At 36.6% G+C, this 20,672-nt stretch overlaps 1 protein-coding gene across 1 annotated transcript; it reads right to left on the bottom strand.

Annotated features, from left to right (window-relative positions):
• Positions 1 to 706: 706 nt before the first annotated feature.
• On the bottom strand, positions 707 to 14,912 carry LOC149267112 (F-box only protein 6-like). Its single transcript, XM_089431415.1, has 2 exons — positions 13,636 to 14,912; positions 707 to 1,355 (listed from the first exon to the last, which is right to left on the bottom strand). Exon 1 carries the CDS (start codon positions 14,800 to 14,802, stop codon positions 13,642 to 13,644), a length of 1,161 nt encoding a protein of 386 aa, XP_089287541.1. The 5' UTR covers positions 14,803 to 14,912; the 3' UTR covers positions 707 to 1,355; positions 13,636 to 13,641.
• Between the last annotated feature and the right edge of the window lie 5,760 nt (positions 14,913 to 20,672).

Below are 20,672 nucleotides of genomic sequence, written 5' to 3'. Positions count from 1 at the left end.
GTCACGGCTAGTCAAGCCACAAATTAGTTGTGTCAGTTATCTTAGGACTCACATTACCTAACAAACAAAAAAGAACTACAAATATGCTTGCAAAACTCATGGACGTAGCAAAGCTTCCTCCAGAGACACCTACGAAATCACATTTAGCGAAATTTAGATTCTCAATGTACCAAATAAAGAGAAATTATTTCTTTTCAAATTGAATTAACAATTCTCTGGAAAAGAGTGCCCAAGGTTTATGAGTAATAGAAAAAGTATCAATAGTTTTAACCTGCAACTTTGCTCAGACTTTCTTGATCTACAATATCCTTCCATTGATATCTCTAGGGTAATCTACAAAGTGAACTCACACACCCAGACACATTTAAAATGATGGTTCAAACTATAAGACACACATATCACTACAAATGGGCTACTAAGGCTAGATGTGGGTCATATAGCTAACAAGGGTTTGGAGAAACCGATGGCATACATTGGCATCATCATAAAAATTGTTTTGAAGAACTCTTACCAGGATTCAATTCTAAGTTCTAAGATTAAATATAAATAAATGCTCATAGTTTTAAATTACACATTGCATATAAAAATAAAATTCTTAATGTTGATCAGACTCCATTGCTAGAGCAGAATTTTACCCACATATATGTGAGACAAACAAAGATGGAAAAATGCAAAAATTAAAAGCAGCAGCCTTAGTCCATAATACTGTCCTTATAACAAAATAGAGATCCTTTTTGATATTTAAATTTTAGCCATGCATTTCCTGCAATACATCTGTTCATCTGATAAATAAGCTAAAGATTGAAAGCTGTGAAGCTTTTTTTTAAGAAAATAATGTACGAGAATGAGATAATGTTCTCACTTGCTGTTATTGAAAGGGAAAGAAAAGCTTATATTGCCAGCCAAGATGAGCAATATTTCAATCTCCAAAATCATATGTTATTAGTGCATACAATTTTGAAAGGTTTCAATTAACATCACACGATGGTTTCAGTTCACCTCAAGCTAACTGGTTTCAGTTCACCTCCCACTGTTTTCAAAGTGCATGTACTTATGATCAAAGGTCTAGATTTTCAAACTAAAACTAGACAGCATATATGAGAGAGCATCAATCAAGATGATTTTAATTCACCTCATGCTAAAACACCCCATCCTACTGCTTTCAAACTGCATGTACTTATGAACAAAGGTCCAAATTTTCAAACTAAAACTAGAGAGCATAAACGAGATCAAGATTCTCTCTTGAAGAATCAACTTTTCATCAAACTGTGATGATAACCTTCTGCCACCTTTTCTTTTCAAACAGTTTCTCTGAGTTGGCATTGCTTTCCATTCTTCATTGTACTCCTGTAGTACTGCACAGAAAACAAAGATTGGCTTACCATATAACAATGCAGAGTCAAAAATCACTAATTTCTTTTACAATACAACCCCTTACCTATTAAAGCAGAAACTTGCAGGAACTAAAGTACATATGTAGTTATACTTATAACCAGCCATAAAAAGCAAATTAGAATCATTACCATAAACTAACATCTAATCCTTCTTATGGACTGCAAGGCTATTTGACACATTATCATGTTTTAATGATTCATTTGGTACAAACTACTTCCTCATTGCATCTGATAGTTTGAGGAAATACACTTTTTAGAAGAGTATTCTATTTAATTGAATAAAAGGCTAAAGCTAGTCAATTTTATAACCAAGTCGTTTTGTAGATTACTTCAGGAATCTGATGCTCAGTGGGAAAGCATAGTAAGGTTAAAATATTTAAAAAGGAAGAACCCGACAGAAATGATCAAGCTCAGAGATATACCGAAAAGGTTACCAATCTGGAATAGCATATCCAAAAATGTAAAACCACATCTGACCTTGTTTTCAGGGAGGTTAAATCAGGAACCAATGTATTATTCTGGGATGATCCATGGAATGGCCACAAACCATTCAAAGAAGAGGAGAATGAAAGGAAGTCAGAAATAAGATAAAGGAGAAAGGATGAAAAAAAACAGTGACTACTAGGAAGAAAATGAAGACCCATCCAAGTCATTGCAAACCTGGAAAATGATCTCTAATTAGTCCATTGAGATTGATGAGGAAAGAAATTCTACACTGGAAGCAATTCTGTCCCTAAGAAGATTTCTCAAGAGGAAAGGGGAGTAGAGTCTTGGCTGGAACAAAGATGCAAATGGTAGTTACGGTGTCAAAGAAGGTGACATGGTGTGCTTTGTAGAGAAAAAGGATTTAGTCCAACATAAAATCTGGAGAAAGGTACGGAATCCAATGATATAGCAAAATCTGGAGAAAGGTATGGAATCCAATGATACTTTTCCTCCTTAGAAATTCAGAGGCAATATTGGTCCTTCGAGGTGCAATGTATGATTGGAGGCAGAAGAAAGTAGCAGTCCCCTGCACAAGAGTGCCTTTGCATCTAAGGTATGGTTTTTATGGAGAACTTGGACAAAGCAGCCCCTTCTAATGGTGAATACAATGCAGGACTTGTTGGGGTGTAATCTATGGAAAGCCAGGAATCTTATGATTTTTATGAGCAAAATATTATCCCCTGCATAGGTGTGGTTTCAGATTAAAAGAGCACAAAAAGAGTCAGCCAAGGTAACAAATGAATAGAAAATAATCTCATCCCAATCAGAAGAAATAAACTTGATCGAAGAGATGAAGACACAGATGGTCTGGGGAAATGGTCCGGGAAATGGCACTAATATGAAAGCTGAAACCATTGCACTTTGGGATTTATTATGGTTCGCCAGTTTCTTGGATATACCAAGCTTGCAGATCTTTGGAGACTCACAAGCACTAATCAATCATATGCTGGGTTCATCCTCTATCTCCTATCCTCCCTTACAGGGTCGGCTCAGAAACATTGAATATCTTAAAAGATCCTTTCAACATATATCTTTCCAGCATATTCACTGGGAATTTAACACAATTGCAGATGACATGTCAAAGCAGGGTATCTCGGCTCCGGTTGGATGCATGCATATCATTTTGAGGATGAGAAATTACTCTATGGATGTCGGGACTATGACCCTCCCAGGTTGATGTCTACTGATTGAACTTACACAGTCCAGTCCCTGGCATGCCAATACTGTCCTTATGTTTTTGTTCTTCATGGTTTTTTACTCCCGTTTATGATGCTGATTTATGGATACTATTTTTGGCTTACTTTTATTGGCCGATGGTAATTGTGTACTTATTTTGGGTTCGGCCATGGTGACTTTCTCCACCCTTGCCTGTTCTTGTTTTCTGGCAGCATATAGTCTGAGGTCTTCCACCCTGGCCTGTTCTTGTTTTCTGGCAGCATATAGTCTTCTTATGGTGGACTGTTTTGATGAAAATATTTCGCTATAATGTATTGGTTTTTTTATATATATTAATAACAACCAGCGTTTTTTTCCTTCTGAGAAAAAGATGCAGATGGTGACCTCAAAAATCCTGCTGAGCCTGGGTAGTGCAAGGTTAACTATGATGGGGCATAGAAAGGAAGCCTGGATATAGCAGGGGCAGTGGGCATAATCAGAGACTACCAAGGTAAAATCAAGCTCGTCTTCTACAGAGACTTAGGAGAATGAACAAACAATATGGCAGAGAACAAGGGGTTATTTCGGGATTGACAAAAGAAGAGAGAATTGGGTCCAGTAAAATCAATATTGAAGGAGATTCCAAACTCTTTATAGATTTTCTCAATAAGAAGTCTGTTAACAGTTGTGGGAACTAATGAAGCAGTAATTCAACGAAGTCCGATTTCAGCATTTGAAAAGGAAGACCAATCAGTTGTTAGGTTGAACGGCTAATCATACAATCTTGCTGAAACTAGGTAATGAGCAATCTTGTTGAAAAAAAAGGGATCTTCTTGAAACTAGGTGATGAGCAATCTTGTTGAAATGGGAAAGGACTTGAAATGGAGATTGCACATTAGCAGATTCAATGGCACAGGAGATTGCACGTTAGCAAACCTATGAAGATGCCCTCAAATCAGTCTCAGTAAAGGAGCACTCACTCTAAAAAAGACGAGCCCCCGAGACAAATCAGCAGTAGTATACAGTCATCACCACTTCGTAATATTTTGAAGAAGAATACGAAAAATCGAATAATCTTGCTAATGAAATTATCCATTTCATCACATCACATCATGTGCTACAACAATAGGGTTTGGACTCTCCCAACACGGGCCCAATCACATGCTTGTAAAGTAGGCCTAGATATTAATACCATATAATATTATTGTAGGTGAGATATTTTGTATAAAGGAAATGCATTTTGAAAAAGATATTCTAAAAATGAAAATGCATGTGGAAGCTCTCTAGCTCAAATAGGGAGGGAACCATGCCCCTTGAGTTTAGATTGAAAAGTGGGTATTAGCATGAAGAGAACCAAACCTCTATTTGGATTTAGATTGAAAAGTGGATCTTAACATGAACTTAAGGCTTATGAATTTGACTCTAAATAGGTATTATTAATGGAAATTTCCAATTTTTTTTTTTTTTTTTTGGGAAAAATACAAGTTTGATAGGGTGTTATGGGATATATTAAATATTATAGTTTTAGTTTTATTATGTATTATTTATGATTATAAAAAATTACAAGTTAATTAAGTTTTTTGAAAACCTTTGGGGAAGGAGGCTAAAAAGGTCACATCTATGTAAATAGGAATATTCCATGAGGTGTGCCTCTAACTCATCAACGTATATCCCAAATAAGTTCAATGAGAGGGGACAACTTTTTTTACACAATTGGTGCTCCTAATGAAGTCAGAGAGTCCATGGAAAGTGTGAAGCTAAGATATAACTATCTCATAAAGTCTCATGCTAACAACTATGAGAGACTCAAAGATTCTAATATAGCATTTTGTGTGGAACAATGAGTTCCTTAGGACAGAGTCAAAAGTTTCCCAAAAATCTAGAGAGCAATAGAAAGCTTTTGGTTAAATCATAAGAACTTAATTCGACCTTGACCCTATCTCCTGGTCATAGTGACCATGCTTATGGCATTTGAAGCACTCAACTTTAGGCATGTTTTTTCTATGCCTTCTTTTGGATTCCTTGAATTCAGAAGGAGAATTTCTTGGATTAGATGGTCTCCTTCTATCTTTCCTCTTCGTGGCTTGAGCAACCAATGCAAAGGGCTCTCCTTCTTCATTCTTTTGAATCCTCCCCCTTGAAATCAACTAGTTTCTTGTTGAGTACATTTACCAATGAGCTCATCAAAAGTCGGGAACTTAGTAGTGATGAAGGTTTCCCAAATAAGAGGAAGACCTTGAAGAGTGATCAACACCAACTCTATGTCAGATATGGGCTCACCAACAGTTTGCAATTGATCTCTTAGTTGGGATACCCACATGACATAAGACTGCACAAATTCCCCCTTGTTCATCTTCAATTCCTTAAGTTTATTCTTCAAGGAGAGGATATGATTCAAGTTGTTGACCTCATACATCCCAACCAGCTTATCATAGATGTCCTTACACTTCTTCAATTTTCCAACATAAAAAAGCAAAGGATCCTATAAGGAATCAATAAGAATTTTTTTAGATTTGATCTCACCTTTCTTATACTTAGACTTGATAGCAGCATGGGCATTCTTTGGAGGCTTAGGAACTTTTCCTTCCACATATTCTAGAAAATCATTTTCATCCAATATCACTTCCAACCTGATCTTCCAAGCAACAAAATTTGATGAGTCACCCACCTTCTTAGAATCCTTGAAGTAAGAGGTAGACATCTTGACCAAGTCAAATAGGTTCCTTCAACTTCTTCCAAAGATGTTTTCTTTAGTCTCTTGTCTCTTTGGGCTTGTCTTCACCTTAGCTCTAATACCAAGTTAATTTTCCACTATTCTATGTTGTTACAATCACTTTAGCCCAATTCTTTTCTTCAATTAGCAATCACTTTCAATTCAATTTAATCTTCTAGTATCAAATAGAAATTGTAGATAGAATAGTAATTGCAATTAACAATAGAAGATAATCAAGAGCAATAAGTGACACAGGATTTGGTTAAAGACCAGGGAAAAACCCACAAGGGGGAAAACCCTTTCAATTTCTTCTTCTTATTAGATTGTCATAAAATGTTCAGAAGATAGATTACAATAATCCAATTCATCAATAAAAGAGTCAAAGTCAATTATTTGACTATCCAAGAGATCTACAATCCAATATCTAATAGATGAGCCTCAAAGTCAAATCTAGTCAACAAGTCAATGTTTACAATTCTAGTCAAAGTAATGCGGAAGCAATCCTTAACTTGAAACAGAGCACGGAAAACAAACAAACATATGCAATGACTAGTGCAGGGTGACATGCAGAATCATGTAATGCGACTAAGGGACTAAATGCACCTAAACCTACTCCTAACCTAACAAGCTAGAAGGCCATGGCTAAGTATAATGGAATTTCCAATGTAGCCACTGTAACCACCCCCAACCTGCAATCACCAAGATACAAGAAATTAAAAGCAATATAAAGCATTGTGTGAGATAAAGATAGCAACATGAGAAATTTGTGCAATGAACTGAAGGTCTTGCTTATCAATAGAAAGATTTGCCAAACTTACTAATGTTGGTTCAGGTGCACAGCAAAATTAAATAAACACAGAATTAACACAGCAGAACAATCAAGCACATAGGAGACAATTTTTAACGTGGTTCACCCAACCAATCTGGGCTACGTCCACCAAACATAGGCATCAGGAATTTATTAATCAAATTGGAGATTACATCAAGAAATCCTCACAGAACTTCTCACACTCTTAGCAAACCATCCGAATGGTTGCCTGTTATATAGCCTAGAGAATCTAACAGCCTCATTAATTCCCTCACATCAAATATAGGAGGCATTAACTCCCTCCCAACAACCTGGAGTTAATCTAGGACCTGAATTCCTATTGTTGTCACCAGCTGAGATTTTTCCTATTTCATTACAAACAGAAAATCTCAACAATCTCCACCTTGACAACAATTCGCCTGATGCCCTGTTATTATTATTTTATCTTTTCTGCAAGCCAAGAGAAGCCAAACACCAGCGTAGCTTCTCCAACAAAACTGGTTTCGTGAACATGTCTGCACAGTTCTCCTTTGTATGCACCTTTTCAAGAGAGACTCCCCTTTCAGTGATAACCTGTCTTACAAAATGGTACTTGATCGGTATATGCTTTGATTTACTATGATAGGCCGGATTCCTAGCCAAATGTATTGCACTTTGACTGTCACAAAGTAACCTGATGTTGTCCTGTAACCTACCAAACTCACCAAGCAAACCTTTCAACCAAACCGCCTCTTTGCAAGCATGAGAAGCAGCAATGTATTCTGCTTCAGTAGTGGACAAAGCAACAATGTTCTGTAGCTTTGACATCCAGCTGATAGCTCCACCTGCAAGAGTAAAGACGTACCCTGAAGTTGACCTTCTCTTATCCAAATCACCTGCAAAATTGGAATCAACATATCCGCAAACAAATTCACTACTCTTATTGTAAGAAATACAATAACTACTTGTGCCTCTCAAATACCGAAGCACCCATTTCACTGCTGACCAGTGTTCTTTACCCGGATTTGCCATGTACCTGCTGACAACCCCAACTGCATGTGAAATATCTGGTCGAGTACAAACCATCGCATACATTAAACACCCTACTACATTGGCATATGGAATTCGAGACATATAATCCTTTTCTTCATCTGTATTAGGACATAAACTCAAAGAAAGCTTAAAATGGGAAGCTAAAGGGACTGAAACAGGCTTCACATTATTCATACCAAACCTCAAAAGTATTTTCTCAACATACTTCTGTTTTGATAGCCACAGCTTACCATTACTCCTGTCTCTGAAAACCTCCATGCCTAAAATCTGTCTTGCCGCTCCTAGATCTTTCATATCAAACGTCCTTGCCATCTGAGTCTTCAACCTGTTGATTTCTTCAATGCTTTTGCTTGCTAAAAGCATATCATCAACATATAACACTAAGATAATGAACATGCCATTATTTAACTGCTTAAAGTAAACACAATGATCATATTCACTTCTTACATATTTCTGACTCAACATGAAAGAATCAAACTTCTTATACCACTGCCGAGGCGACTGCTTCAGGCCATATAATGACTTCTTGAGCCTGCAGACAAATTTCTCATTGCGATGCTGAACAAACCCTTCCAGTTGTTCCATATATATTTCCTCATCTAAATCACCATGTAGAAATGCAGTCTTAACATCTAACTGCTGCAACTCTAAATCAAACAAAGCCACTAATGCTAACACAATTCTAATTGAAACAATTTTAACCACTGGTGAAAATATCTCATGAAAGTCTATGCCAGCTTTCTGAGAAAACCCTTTTGCAACCAGCCGAGCTTTGTACCTGTCTTCTGTATCATTCACACCCCGTTTCAGCTTGAAGACCCATTTGCACCCTACAGTTTTCCTGCCTTTCGGAAGCTCAACCAAATCCCATGTACCATTCTTACTTAAGGCCATCATTTCGTCCTTCATGGCTGCTTTCCACTTGTCACTATTTGGACCTTCTACAGCTTCCTGATAACACAAAGGTTCATCATCATTAGCGATCAAAGCAACTGAAGTAACATGATCATCATACCTTCTCGGAGGGCGTTTGATCCTTGTAGACCTCCTTAAGAATGTTTCTGGTGCTTCCATAATTGGTTGTCTATCAACTGTAGGAATTTCTTCATGATCGCCATCTGAGACCTGTTCATGTCCTCCATCTGAACCCTGTTCATAATCTGATTCTGAAACCTGTTCATGACTAGAATCTGAACTATGGTCGTTATGGCTATCATTAGAAATGCTGTCAAACTGAATATGCTGGAAATCAGATACATCATCTTGTTTCAATCTTCTATCTACATCTAACTGTACAAGAGAGGATTCATTAAACTTTACATCTCTGTTGATGATGATTTTGCGGGTAGTAGGATCCCACAATCTATATCCCTTTGTTCCATCACCATACCCAACAAAGACATACCTTTTCGATTTCGGATCTAATTTAGTTCACTGATGTTTAGGCACTAGAGCATATGCATCACAACCAAACACTCTGAGTTTAGAATAATCACAAGGGTGTCCTTTCCATACCTCTTGCGGAACCTTGCAGCCTATCGCCGTTGATGGAGATCGGTTTATCACATAACAAGTTGTTGCCACCGCTTCCGTCCACAACTCCTTTTGCAACCCGACGTTACTCAGCATACACCTTGCTCTCTCTAGAAGAGTCCTGTTCATGCGTTCAGCAACTCCATTCTGCTGAGGAGTATAAACCGTGGTCTTATGTCTTTCGATCCCTGCATCCTTGCAATAGCTGTCAAACTCCTTGGAGGAAAACTCACCACCATTGTCAGTTCTTAAACATTTTATAGTTCTACCAGTGCTGTTTTCTACCAATGCTCTAAACGGCTTGAAAACTGTAAAAACATCAGACTTCTTTTTCAACATGTAGACCCAAACTTTCCGAGAAAAGTCATCAATGAATGATACAAAATAAGACGAACCACCATATGACGCTGTAGGGGCTGGACCCCAAACATCTGAATGGATATAATCAAGTATGCCTTTACTAGTATGTTTGCCTGTTTTAAACTTTTGTTTACTTTGTTTACCAAACAGACAATGTTTACAGAAATCCAATTTTCCAGATCTTAGATTAGGAAGTAACTTGCGGTCAGCCAAAATTTTCAATCCTCTTTCACTCATATGCCCCAATCTTTGATGCCATAAGTGAATGGAACTACTGTCATGTTCAGACACAGATACATGATCTGACCCAGTTCTACCTTCTAACTGAAATAGATTTCCTACTTTCTTAGCCTTCATCACTAGTAAGATACCTTTATAGATTTTCATAACTCCACCTTGAATTACAGTTTTATATCCATTTGAATCAAGTGCTCCTAATGAAATCAAATTTTTCCTTAAATCTGGTACATGCCTCACATCAGTTACTATTTTTGTTGTCCCATCAAACATTTGCAGTTGTATGCTCCCAATTCCCACAATATTACATGTTACATCATTACCCATGTACACAACACCATCATCAATTGATCTATATCATCAATTGATCTTTGTTCTCTTGACCAAATCTAGCCATGTAAGCCTTCACTAGTCACCTTCGAGGCCATTGCAATAATCTATAATGTGAGAAGCCCAAGTTCATGTGAAAATGGGATAGATATTTTATAATGGATATGGAATTATTTGATATAAAACGAACACGCCTATAAGTTTAGTGAATTAGTTTAATAAGTTGGAAAGACTTGTCTTCAAGTCAATGTTTAGTATTTTTTAGCTTAGGAATTTCAATATAGTTAACTTATACATGGTAACCCACTAACACCTAACTCTTAACTCACTAAATCTCTAGTTCCTTCATCGTATTTAACAAGCCATTAAAACCACCATTAAACCCTTAGTCTCTCACATACTAATCCCATAAATTTAAGCATGAGCCACTAATCCATTATGCTCCAACCATTACCATGAACCCCTTAATACCAAGCCAACTACCTATTAAATCAATAACCCAATCACTAATATATTAAAACTCTCACCATTGAGCTACTAACCAACACACTTTTTAATGATTGATCCACCAACTCACAATTCCTTAAGGTGTTGTCTACCGAGGCCACAATTCCGCCCAGACGACGAATTTATAGCTAGAATCCAATGAAAAAATCTTTTAAAAATCTGACTATGGGAGTGCTTGAATCATTTTTTATGGTAGAAATGGATTTAGCACCGTCAAGAACCCCTCGGTCACCCAAAATCCTAAAGTTTGACAATTATACTCTTGATTTTCAAAATTTTCTACCAAATTTTCTAAAAGTCACGCCAGAATTTCTATTATTTTCTGGGCAAAATTGTGACCTATTTAAACTATCTCACTCCCTGATTATTAATCAACCAACCAATATGTCCTAATCATTGATTATTCTAATAATTACCCATAATTAATTATAATAAAACATAATAGTTAACCATAACTATTAATGATATGCTACTAACCTATGAATATATAACCTACTAACTCCGTAAAGCATTAACATACTAACTCATAAATCCTTTACGCATTATCTAACTAATCACTGAAAAAGTGGGTTATTTTTTATAAAATGAATCTGGGTTTTCTCATTGCAGAGTGTCAGGAGCACAAGAAATGGCCAAAGGCATTCCTCGGGAGCAACAGGATGCACAACAGGCTGCCCATGTGCAGCGAATACAAGAAATTGTTAGATAAGTCAGCGGTAAGAATGATCCTATTAATCTCCTTGCAGAACATGATGGGCGAGGACTGCAGGTCCTGAGGAGGAGGTCAAGAGCCAAAAAGCACAAGGAAGCAAAATGTGAAGCATATAGTTAGCAAATATATGCTTTTTCGTTTATTCCTAGGAGGACAATTTGTCTGTCTATACAAAAACACAGATAATTGATGACAACAATGATAGTTCTGAAACAGATTTGATTTATAAAGTTCCGCACCTTCTATCTATTGGAATTTTTATAAAGTTTTGCCTCCAGAAGTGATGCATCTGCTTCTGTAAAAAAATCAAGCTCGTAGTGTCACATCAAAATCAATCAGGGTTAAGAAAACATAAACTAGATGTCCCAACAAAATCATGGAATACTGTAGGGGCATTGGGAAATGGCAAGATAAGAAAATGTAAGATTTGAATAGTCAAAGTAGCCTATTGTATATAGGCTTGTTTAACGAGGATACAATTTGGTTGGGATTTAGTTGGAAAATTTTCAAGAAATTTAATGGAGTATCGTTTTGGCTTTTATAGTGGAAATGGATTCAGCACCATCAAGAATTCAGAATTTTGGGCCACCTAAAATTCTGAAGTTTGAAGTTTGATAGTTGTAACACATCAAGAAATTTCTCGCGAGAATCTCACAAAAAATAGATTCAGCACCCTCAGGAACCCTGGCCCACCCAAAACCCTGAAATTTGATAGCTATAACTTGGATTTCCAAATATTTCTGCGAGATTTTCTCAAAATCATGCAAGAATTTCCATTATTTTCTAAGCAAAACCATGGGCGCATTAGACTACGGCATTGTGGATAGTACAAAGTGCACCAATAAGCTAATAGCCTATGGCCTCTGCTTTTTTATTTGGCTTGGGATTCTAAATCAAGTGTGCAATGGAGTTCTTCCAAAAGGGCTGGGTCTTCCATTCCTGGTTAGTTTAACATTGTGCCAAGTAAGTGTGCAATAGAGTTCTTCCAAAAGTGTTGGGTCTTCCATTCCTGGATAGTTTAACATCGTGCCCAGTTCTCTCGAAGAATCAGATTTTAAAGGCAGGTCCTATTGTTCATCTAGTGTAGCTTCATAGTTTTAGTTCCGTTTTTGAGGTGTCTTTCCACTTTATTTTAAAAGTACAGACCATGCCAGGCTTCCTCTTTCCTTTAGCTTTCAAGCCCGAGGCTTTGTACTTTTCTTTGATTGCTTGAACCTTGTCAGGAGTATAAAAGGGAAAACCTCTTTATATCTATTTGGCATGTACGAGAAAGGAAAATGTGTAGGGCCAGACACTTTCATCTTCAAAGGGTAGCAAAGATCTCCTCCAAAAGAGAAAGATATGAAGAGCAACCTACGAAGAAAGTGGGAGACAGAATGGGCATCTTGCTCATAGATATGTTAAAGAATCTTCAAAACTGGGGGCAGAGTGGGAACCCAAATAAAGAACAGGAGAATCCCCAATGTATCCTTCACAGACCCATTCCCCTGAAGCTTAAACAGAGAATTGGGATGTATTTTTACTAGGCTGCATTGGACTCTCATTCACATTCAAGATGACCAAGCTAGCCAGTCTATACTTGGCTGAAAAGGTGTTATGAGGCACAATACAAGCACACTGAATGGACCACCAATCCCGCAAATGAAATGTTGGAGAATGGTGCTCTAATGAAGGACTAGAAGGAAGAGGTGGAATTAAGGTTGTGCAACTTGAGGAATCCCATCAAGCATGTATCCCACTGAGATGAGAAAGACAAAGAAGCCATCCTACAATTTTTGGGAAACTGGCTGCAAAGAGGGATGGAAAAGGCAAGGAGAATAAAGAAAAAGAGACAAACATAGTACATAAATTGACTGAGAGAGAAGAATGAAGCAAAAAGGGCCAAGGCATTCCTGGGAAGGTTTTGCAGCTGTTTAAGAAGGTTTTCTTATGTTATCAAAGTATTTATCACGGGTTGCAAGATGGGGCCATCCAAGGTATTAAAATCTTAAGGGCTATCAATCTGATCTCTAGAAAGCAAATCAGTCCAACCATTAGGAGGCCAAATTTTGTTACAAGGCAGAAATATATAGTGGAGAAATTCATATCATGCCATTGTAAAGATGGCTAGAATATCATGCATAAAAGCCACTTCCAAACCACAACAGGGGGATTGGCTCTGGCCACCCCAGTTTTGTAATGAATTTTTTAGATCAGTAATAAGAACATATTTTAATTACCAAAAATAAAACAAGTTCATATCACTATTGATATCAAAGAACATTGCAGAGCAAGGCAACTTTGCATAGAAAAATGCAGATCTAAATAAGAGAGAAATCATGTTTAAAATCTTAAAAGATGGTAATGTGAAAGAAAAAGGAATGCATACCAGGCTTCACAGAACCTTCATGTCTGGCCTTGGTTCAAAGACCATAACACTGCCTTCCCATACATTGGGACCAGTTTCCTCATCTAAATGACAACTGGGAAGACTGCTCCATGTCTTTTCACCAACATTGTAAACAACCACCTCTATCACTAGAGGATCTCCATTACTTACAAAGCAGGCACAATCCCCAACTCCTACGCAACACATAAATGGGTATTCAGCAGCAAATATAGTCATGTTATCACCCTCAAATAAGGGTGGAGGCATTCTGGCAATTTCCTTCCACCCCGATGATGATGAGGAAGATGAGGACTCCACCTTCACCTTCTCAAACTCCCATATGATCAACTCCTGTAGGAGCTCCTCCCATTCTTTGACTATGCCCCTCGACAACAGAAGTCGCGATCCACAGGCTACCAGATAGGGGCAAGTTTTCTCTCCATTAGCCATCTCTGGCAAAGGTGTAGAGAAAGAAGTCCCCTCTCTGATGTTGAAGCCCAGAACGTTCCAATCATCCTCGATACTCATCAAGCAGTACATGGAACCGCCACAGAAAACCATTTCGGTCCCCCGACCCATCCTTATGGCATTCTCCTCTGGTACTTGCATTGCAATTCTCCATGCCCTGTCCTTGGAATCATATATTTCTATTAAATGCGCATTCAGAAGACTTGATATGCCCACCACTACTACCTTGTATGTGTCAGAGCTTTCGCCCTCCTCTGCCATGATCCCTGCGACATCAATTGTTGTGCATTTAATAGAGGGGAGTTCTAGGAAAGTTCTTGTAAGAGGATTGCATACAAATAAAAGTGGTGCAGTTCTTAACAAGAACAGGCCTGCAGCTGATCCCAAGATTTCGTTTTCTCCATCATTATTTGCATTTTCAATGGAGATGGAGGAGGTCGTCTTCCAGGTTCTTGTGAAGAAGCAGTATGCCAAACAATCGGAGTTGACAGGATGCAGAACGAGCCATGGGTTCATGTTAGCAGGCTTCTTTCTCCATACATTTGTTATGAAATTGTGTGATGACAGGAGATTATTCCACTGCTTTGAGACGCTACGAAATCTGCACACACATTCCACTGGCAGCCACGACAGTATTTCTTCTTTTAAATGATCATATAGATCATTATAGGTTCTTGAGCGTTTTTTCGACTGCGCCATTGTCAAACAAGGCTTGACACTGGTAGAGCCCGCAAAATTGTAATCAAAGCGTTGAAGCGAATTGTACAGAAAAATCTTACCAGAGTTTTAATAAAAGGAGGAAAAGGGTAATAAGATTGTATATTTGTCGAGGGCTTTAACAAACCAATCACACTTAGTTTTAGGGAAAAAGTGTAAAATATTAAGTTTTAGATTGATTTAAATTAATTTGTTTTATGAGTAAATTTGTTTTAACCATGAATGTATTATTCTGCAAGAGTTAATGGTCTGTTATTGGGCATTAAGTGTCCGGCTAAATGTTTCCCTGATAGCTTTTTATAACACGCGCGTCGAGTGATAGATAAATAAAAAATAATGGTGTGTGTTAAAAAGCTATCGGGTAGCTGGGCATTTAATGCCCAATGGCAAGCCCGTTAGCTCTTGCCGCGTTCGAGGTAAAGTGCTAATTTTTTGAAAATAATTTTTTTTAATAAATTAATAAACTAATAATTTAAAAATTCGCTGTTGAATATCCCTGTTACTTATTAATATTTTATCTATTAATACTTTTAATAAATTAATAAACTAATATCATTATTTAAATATTAGTTTTCAAAAACTAGCGGTTTAATATAGCCGTTACTTAATAATATTTGTTTTTAATATATTCATAAATTAATATCATAATTTAATTTTTAATAAATTAATAAACTAATATCATTATTTAAATATTATTTTTCAAAAAATACTAGCGGTTTAATATAACCATTACTTAATAATATTTGTTTTTAATATATTAAGAAATTAATATCATAATTTAAATATAGTCGTGAATTGAAATTATGTCTCAACATTCTCTCTATTTAAGTCTTGTCATGGCTTGCCTCTTCAACTGGTCATGATGAAATTATATCTCTACATCTTATGTGATTTGTACAGAAAGACTTTGCTTAATTCATTATGGATCACAGAACCTTGGATATAGAAAATATAATTTCTTTTTAAACAACAAAAATTTGAAAGTTTATCATTCCAATGATTTGGGATTTCTTTGCATCACAGTTGTTTGGAATGCAGAAAATTGAAGATGTTGTCAAGTTAAGATGCACAACTAATGGCTTTTTATTTTTCATTTATTTTTCTAATTATTATTAAATATTTTATAAATTATAAATTAAAGTAAATGTGGTTATTGTTATTATTATTTTCCCTTTAACATGTTAGCCTAATGTATTATATATAGCTTAAATTGTATTATTCTATATCCATTTTTCACTCCTTATCAATTAAACCCTTATGAAAGGAATTGACTACCTTGAGCTGCAAGTTTTTTTTCACCATTTAATATGAATTTTGCATTCCAAGTACAATTTTATGAAGATATGGATATGCAAAAATAAACTTGTGATTGTTATGAAGATATGAATATGTTAAATAATGTTCTCATTATTGATAAGATATTTCTACTAATGTTAAAGCAATATTTATAACAATATTTTTTTAATAGTAAGTTTCATGTATAGTATCTCTCTTTATCTAAAAGTGTTTCTATTTATTATGAATATAGTATTCCTTTCTTTTTATCATTTTATATAGAAGTTTTCTTATTATGTCAAAATTCTGGCAGACATCTTTGTGGTATAGAGGAAAAGAGGGATATTTCTATTTGTATGTATATGTTCCCAACATATAGTATTAATAATATTAATTGTTATAAATATTATAGATTTGTTTTCAAATCCCATATATATTAGATTATAAAAACTACTCTTATACAATAAGATATTTTTTTATAAAAAAAGAAGTTGATGGCTTTAGTCAATCATTATTAGTGTATAGTATTTGGTAGATAGAGTTAAGAAGGCACATTATATTACACATCTCCTTACATCATAAGAGATGAAGATTGTAGTTTAACATTGGACTTTAGCTTGCAAATAGGGAACTCATCATTCTAGTGGCTTAAGGGGATTTGGAGTTGTACCATGTGTTACAAGTTCCCTTTTAGACAAAGTTTTAGGGGTTACTTCAAAAGAGAACTCCATATTCATGTGGATTTGATATCGAGGTACTACTCTATTTTAAGACATTTTCATTGTGACTTGCTACTTTCTCTACCGTTATTGAACTTCATAGTCCAAGTTGTTTCATATGGGATCTATTCTCACTACTCCACTTTGGGTGGTGCTATCCTTATGGAGCATTTTAGTGCTTGCACCAAGTACTTATTAATTCATGATAGCTCTGAGGATGCCCTTTCCTTAAGAAGACCAACAAGAGAATGGTGGGTTTTCAAAAGGTTTGAGATGATGGTTTTGGGCCATGTTATTGCAAAATCTATCACCTAAGTGAAAAACCCTTGTTAAGCACTCTAGATTAAGGGCAACAATGGTATCAACCACCATTGTCACATTAGCAACTATTCCCCTATTATTCTTTGGATAAATATTATCCCCACAAGGAAATCTTCCCCAACAAATCTTAAAGATTAGATAACACAAGAACTCCCAAGATAAATACCCCATAAGGGTTTTGCTAAATAAAACACCCAAAGATGGTATTCAATAAAGAAGGCCTAGGTGAGAGGAGAGGTAATTCAAGTTAAGAAGTTCAAAAGACCTATGGCTAAATCTAGAGGTATTGAATGGTATTGGAGAGGATTAGATAGATCCCAAACACATGTTACCTTCAAATTATGAGTTGATGTTATAAATTAGGGTTTTCAAGAAGCACAATTTACAACATGCAAAATTTACGAGAATGATAACAAAATAGTCTAGAAATGATAATAAAAAAACAAGAGCTATTAAAAGAGTAAATAAGTAAATAGGTTGTAATAATCATTATTTTGAAATTCCATATCCACTATTTAATTCAAGTTTATTGAAATATGTTTATGGCTGAAAAATGCATAAAATAACCATGAAACAATAGACATCAATCCTAAAAAGGTAGCTTTAAAATGCACAAAATATGATAATTTTGCATTTTCAATTTAGCATATTCAAAGCTTAACAATAGGACTATGAGTTCCAAGGTATTTAATGCTATTAAATGTAGATTTTTTTGTAATCTAACCCACATTTTCCTTAGGAAATATTTTTTTTTAAAGATTTATTAGGATTGATATGTTAATGGCTTCATGCATTTTCTCAATCATGGGATAATGCAGTCAAAGGGTGAGGTCTATGGAAGAATATTGATTAGAATGAGTTATGAGAGAGAAAATGCTACAAAGAGGTTTCTCTTTATCAAAACTCTAGCGACTTTTAGTCAATTGAAGATAAAATAAGTCAAGGAAGCTATATACCAAGATTCCTTGATTGAAACTTGATGATAATTTTGTAATAGGAGATGTTAAAGGCATAAAAGGTTTAACAAATATGGTGAAAATTTCAACGAAACCTAAAGTCTACAAAGTGTTAATGGTGCTGGACCTGCCAACATGTCAAGGGATCTCCCAGGTAAGAAGTCCCAACTAGACCTCAAACCATTTGGAGTAGGAGCCCCAAAAATGGGTAGTAAAGTAATGCCTTGACTGTGATAGTGCACAGAGTAAGTGTGATATGTTTGTCGGAAGCAAGTGTGTGACCTTTCGACGAGTCAAGAGAGATGAATGGGGGTTTCTAACTTACAAAGGGAGAAAATGAAGTGTGTCCCTTAGAAGGTTGTAATAGTATGCAACCTGGAAGGAACACACGAGCATAATGAAATCACAGGCTGGAAGCGGAGTAGTCCACAATCCAAGGTGATGGGTTAAGCTAACAACACGTCTCCAACAAGATTCATACAATTGCATACAAAATAGTTCATACACAAAGGCGTAAGTTAAATAACATACATTTCTAAAGCAACTAGAATAGTCCAACTACAATAACAACATATGCATGAAAATGTGTTGGCTCTGTTATATATATTAAGTGAAAGTTCCATCCATACATACACCATTGACAACCACTAGCCATAATAGTGGAACATTACTATCAACAACACCTGCTCCTCCAAAGATATGTACTCAATCTACAATGTGGAGAAGCCAAGGCTTGTCACAATACTCTTGAATCCTTCTCTAAGAAATGCCTAGCCAAAAGCTTGGCTCCCAAAAGCCATTTCTATGAGTTATGAGCTTCTCTTTATAGCAAAGGGTGGGGTGACCCTTGACATTTCCCGTTTGTGACTCTTGGACTACCCTCATGACTCTTCACATCACATAGTGACTGTTCACATTCCACTAATGACACTTGGAATTCCACTTACAACATATTTAAAAATAATACACATTTTCCACATGTACCCATGTGAGACAAAATAGGCTAGAGACAACCTAACAACACAAAACACTATGACTCCAAGGTTTGGGGAAAGACCAACTCGACAACATCCACTTTATGCTTCTTGTTCATGTACTGATGCCAAGCTTGGTACTGTGTTGTGATGTCCCCAACATGTTTGATATTGTCTTGCTAAAAGTGGACTCTTGCCTCCATGACATCTGGGCATGTGGTCTTGGAACCTATGTCCATCTTGTCCTGAAAATTGTGCAGCATTCTCCTGAGTGTAATTGGACCACCAAAGTACTTCTACATGTTGTCTGCGCTCAACTGCAAGTCATCACTAGTGGCCTCACGCATCAACTTCTCCATGTACCTGTCAACCTCCAGCCAAAATTGGTTCTTGTGCTTAGCTTTAGTGAGGGAACCTGCATCTTTTCACTCTCTTCTTCAGCTGCTGGATGTTCCATCTCATCAACCTGTATTAGCGTTGTTGCATTATCATTGCACCTTGACTTTTTTCTTCTTCTTGTTTATACATCTCATCTCTTGTTCTTCCTTCGACTCTTGTTCTGCTTGTTGCGATCTTAGTTCTACTACCTGCAAGCTCTTCTTTTCTCTCTTACTCTGCTATGTTGTCTATGTCATATGCTTCCTTTTGCTTCTTCTATTAAAGCTTCCTGCATGAAGATTGAAATCACTTTCACTCTACATCTTTGTTCTCCCTCTGTTATGTTAGTAACTTCCTCTTTCCCTGTTCCTTTATTGGATTCCTGCCTTCTACCATTGTTGTTGGCCTTGCTACCATGTTAGTGTTGAGCATATGCATATATTGGCAAGTAAATCAGCGCTTTCTCAATTTATTCCCCGGTACTGCTTTCAGTGATCGCTCTTGAAGCAACTCTCTTTGGTGATATAGTACAATGACTGCTCGAGAGAAGCGCTTCGCAAGTGTGGTACCTGTGGGACAGGAAAGAGACTCATGGAAAGAAAACATTAGCTCTTACAAATCCAACTTCATAGCATGATCAAGCAATAATCAGGGCATTTGATGAGAGGAATTGCACAAGTTTGACTGACAAGGGTGACTAAATACTATTGGAATTGCATACTGCACAATCCCAGCAGTCAGTGTGGAAGCTTGATGACTGGAACTATGTAATGTGCAGTTCAGTCTGGGGCAGGGCTTGTGAGAGATTGCACATTGCACAGTCTCAGTGACCAAGCTAGGAGACTGGCTCTTGGAACTGCGCATTGCGCAGTTGGAGCCATCCCAGGACATGATCTGTGCAATTCCAGAAGCCAAGGCAAAGGCCTTGAGCTGTCAGATTACACAGCATATGCAAGTGAATGTGAGATCTAGGTAGGGGAAGCCCAGATCTATCCATGGGGAGTTTGAAAACATGCATATCTGAAAGATGATGCAAGGATGAGTGCAGATCTGGTTAAGTGTAGATGTAGGCATGTGAAATAAGTGCAACAATCGATTAAACTGAAGGAACACAAAACACGTGAAGTGATTTGCCATAACAATGACCCTTAGAGAAAAAATTGGGTCATGCATGCAACGCTTAAGAAAGGCAATGCAAAACTTGAAACAACACTTCTACAAGCTAAAAC

The sequence above is a fragment of the Pinus tabuliformis genome, chromosome 6 (genome assembly GCF_031772625.1).
Source record: "Pinus tabuliformis cultivar Carrire ecotype Pingquan chromosome 6, CPIR1, whole genome shotgun sequence".
Lineage (NCBI taxonomy): Eukaryota > Viridiplantae > Streptophyta > Pinopsida > Pinales > Pinaceae > Pinus > Pinus tabuliformis.
Note: the sequence above shows the minus strand (reverse complement) of the source record. Positions and strands in the feature narration are given on the sequence as shown.

Excerpts from the sequence above, each read along its gene's own strand:
- LOC149267112 (XM_089431415.1), bottom strand. The coding sequence starts at position 14,802 with ATGGCGCAGTCGAAAAAACGCTCAAGAACCTATAATGATCTATATGAT.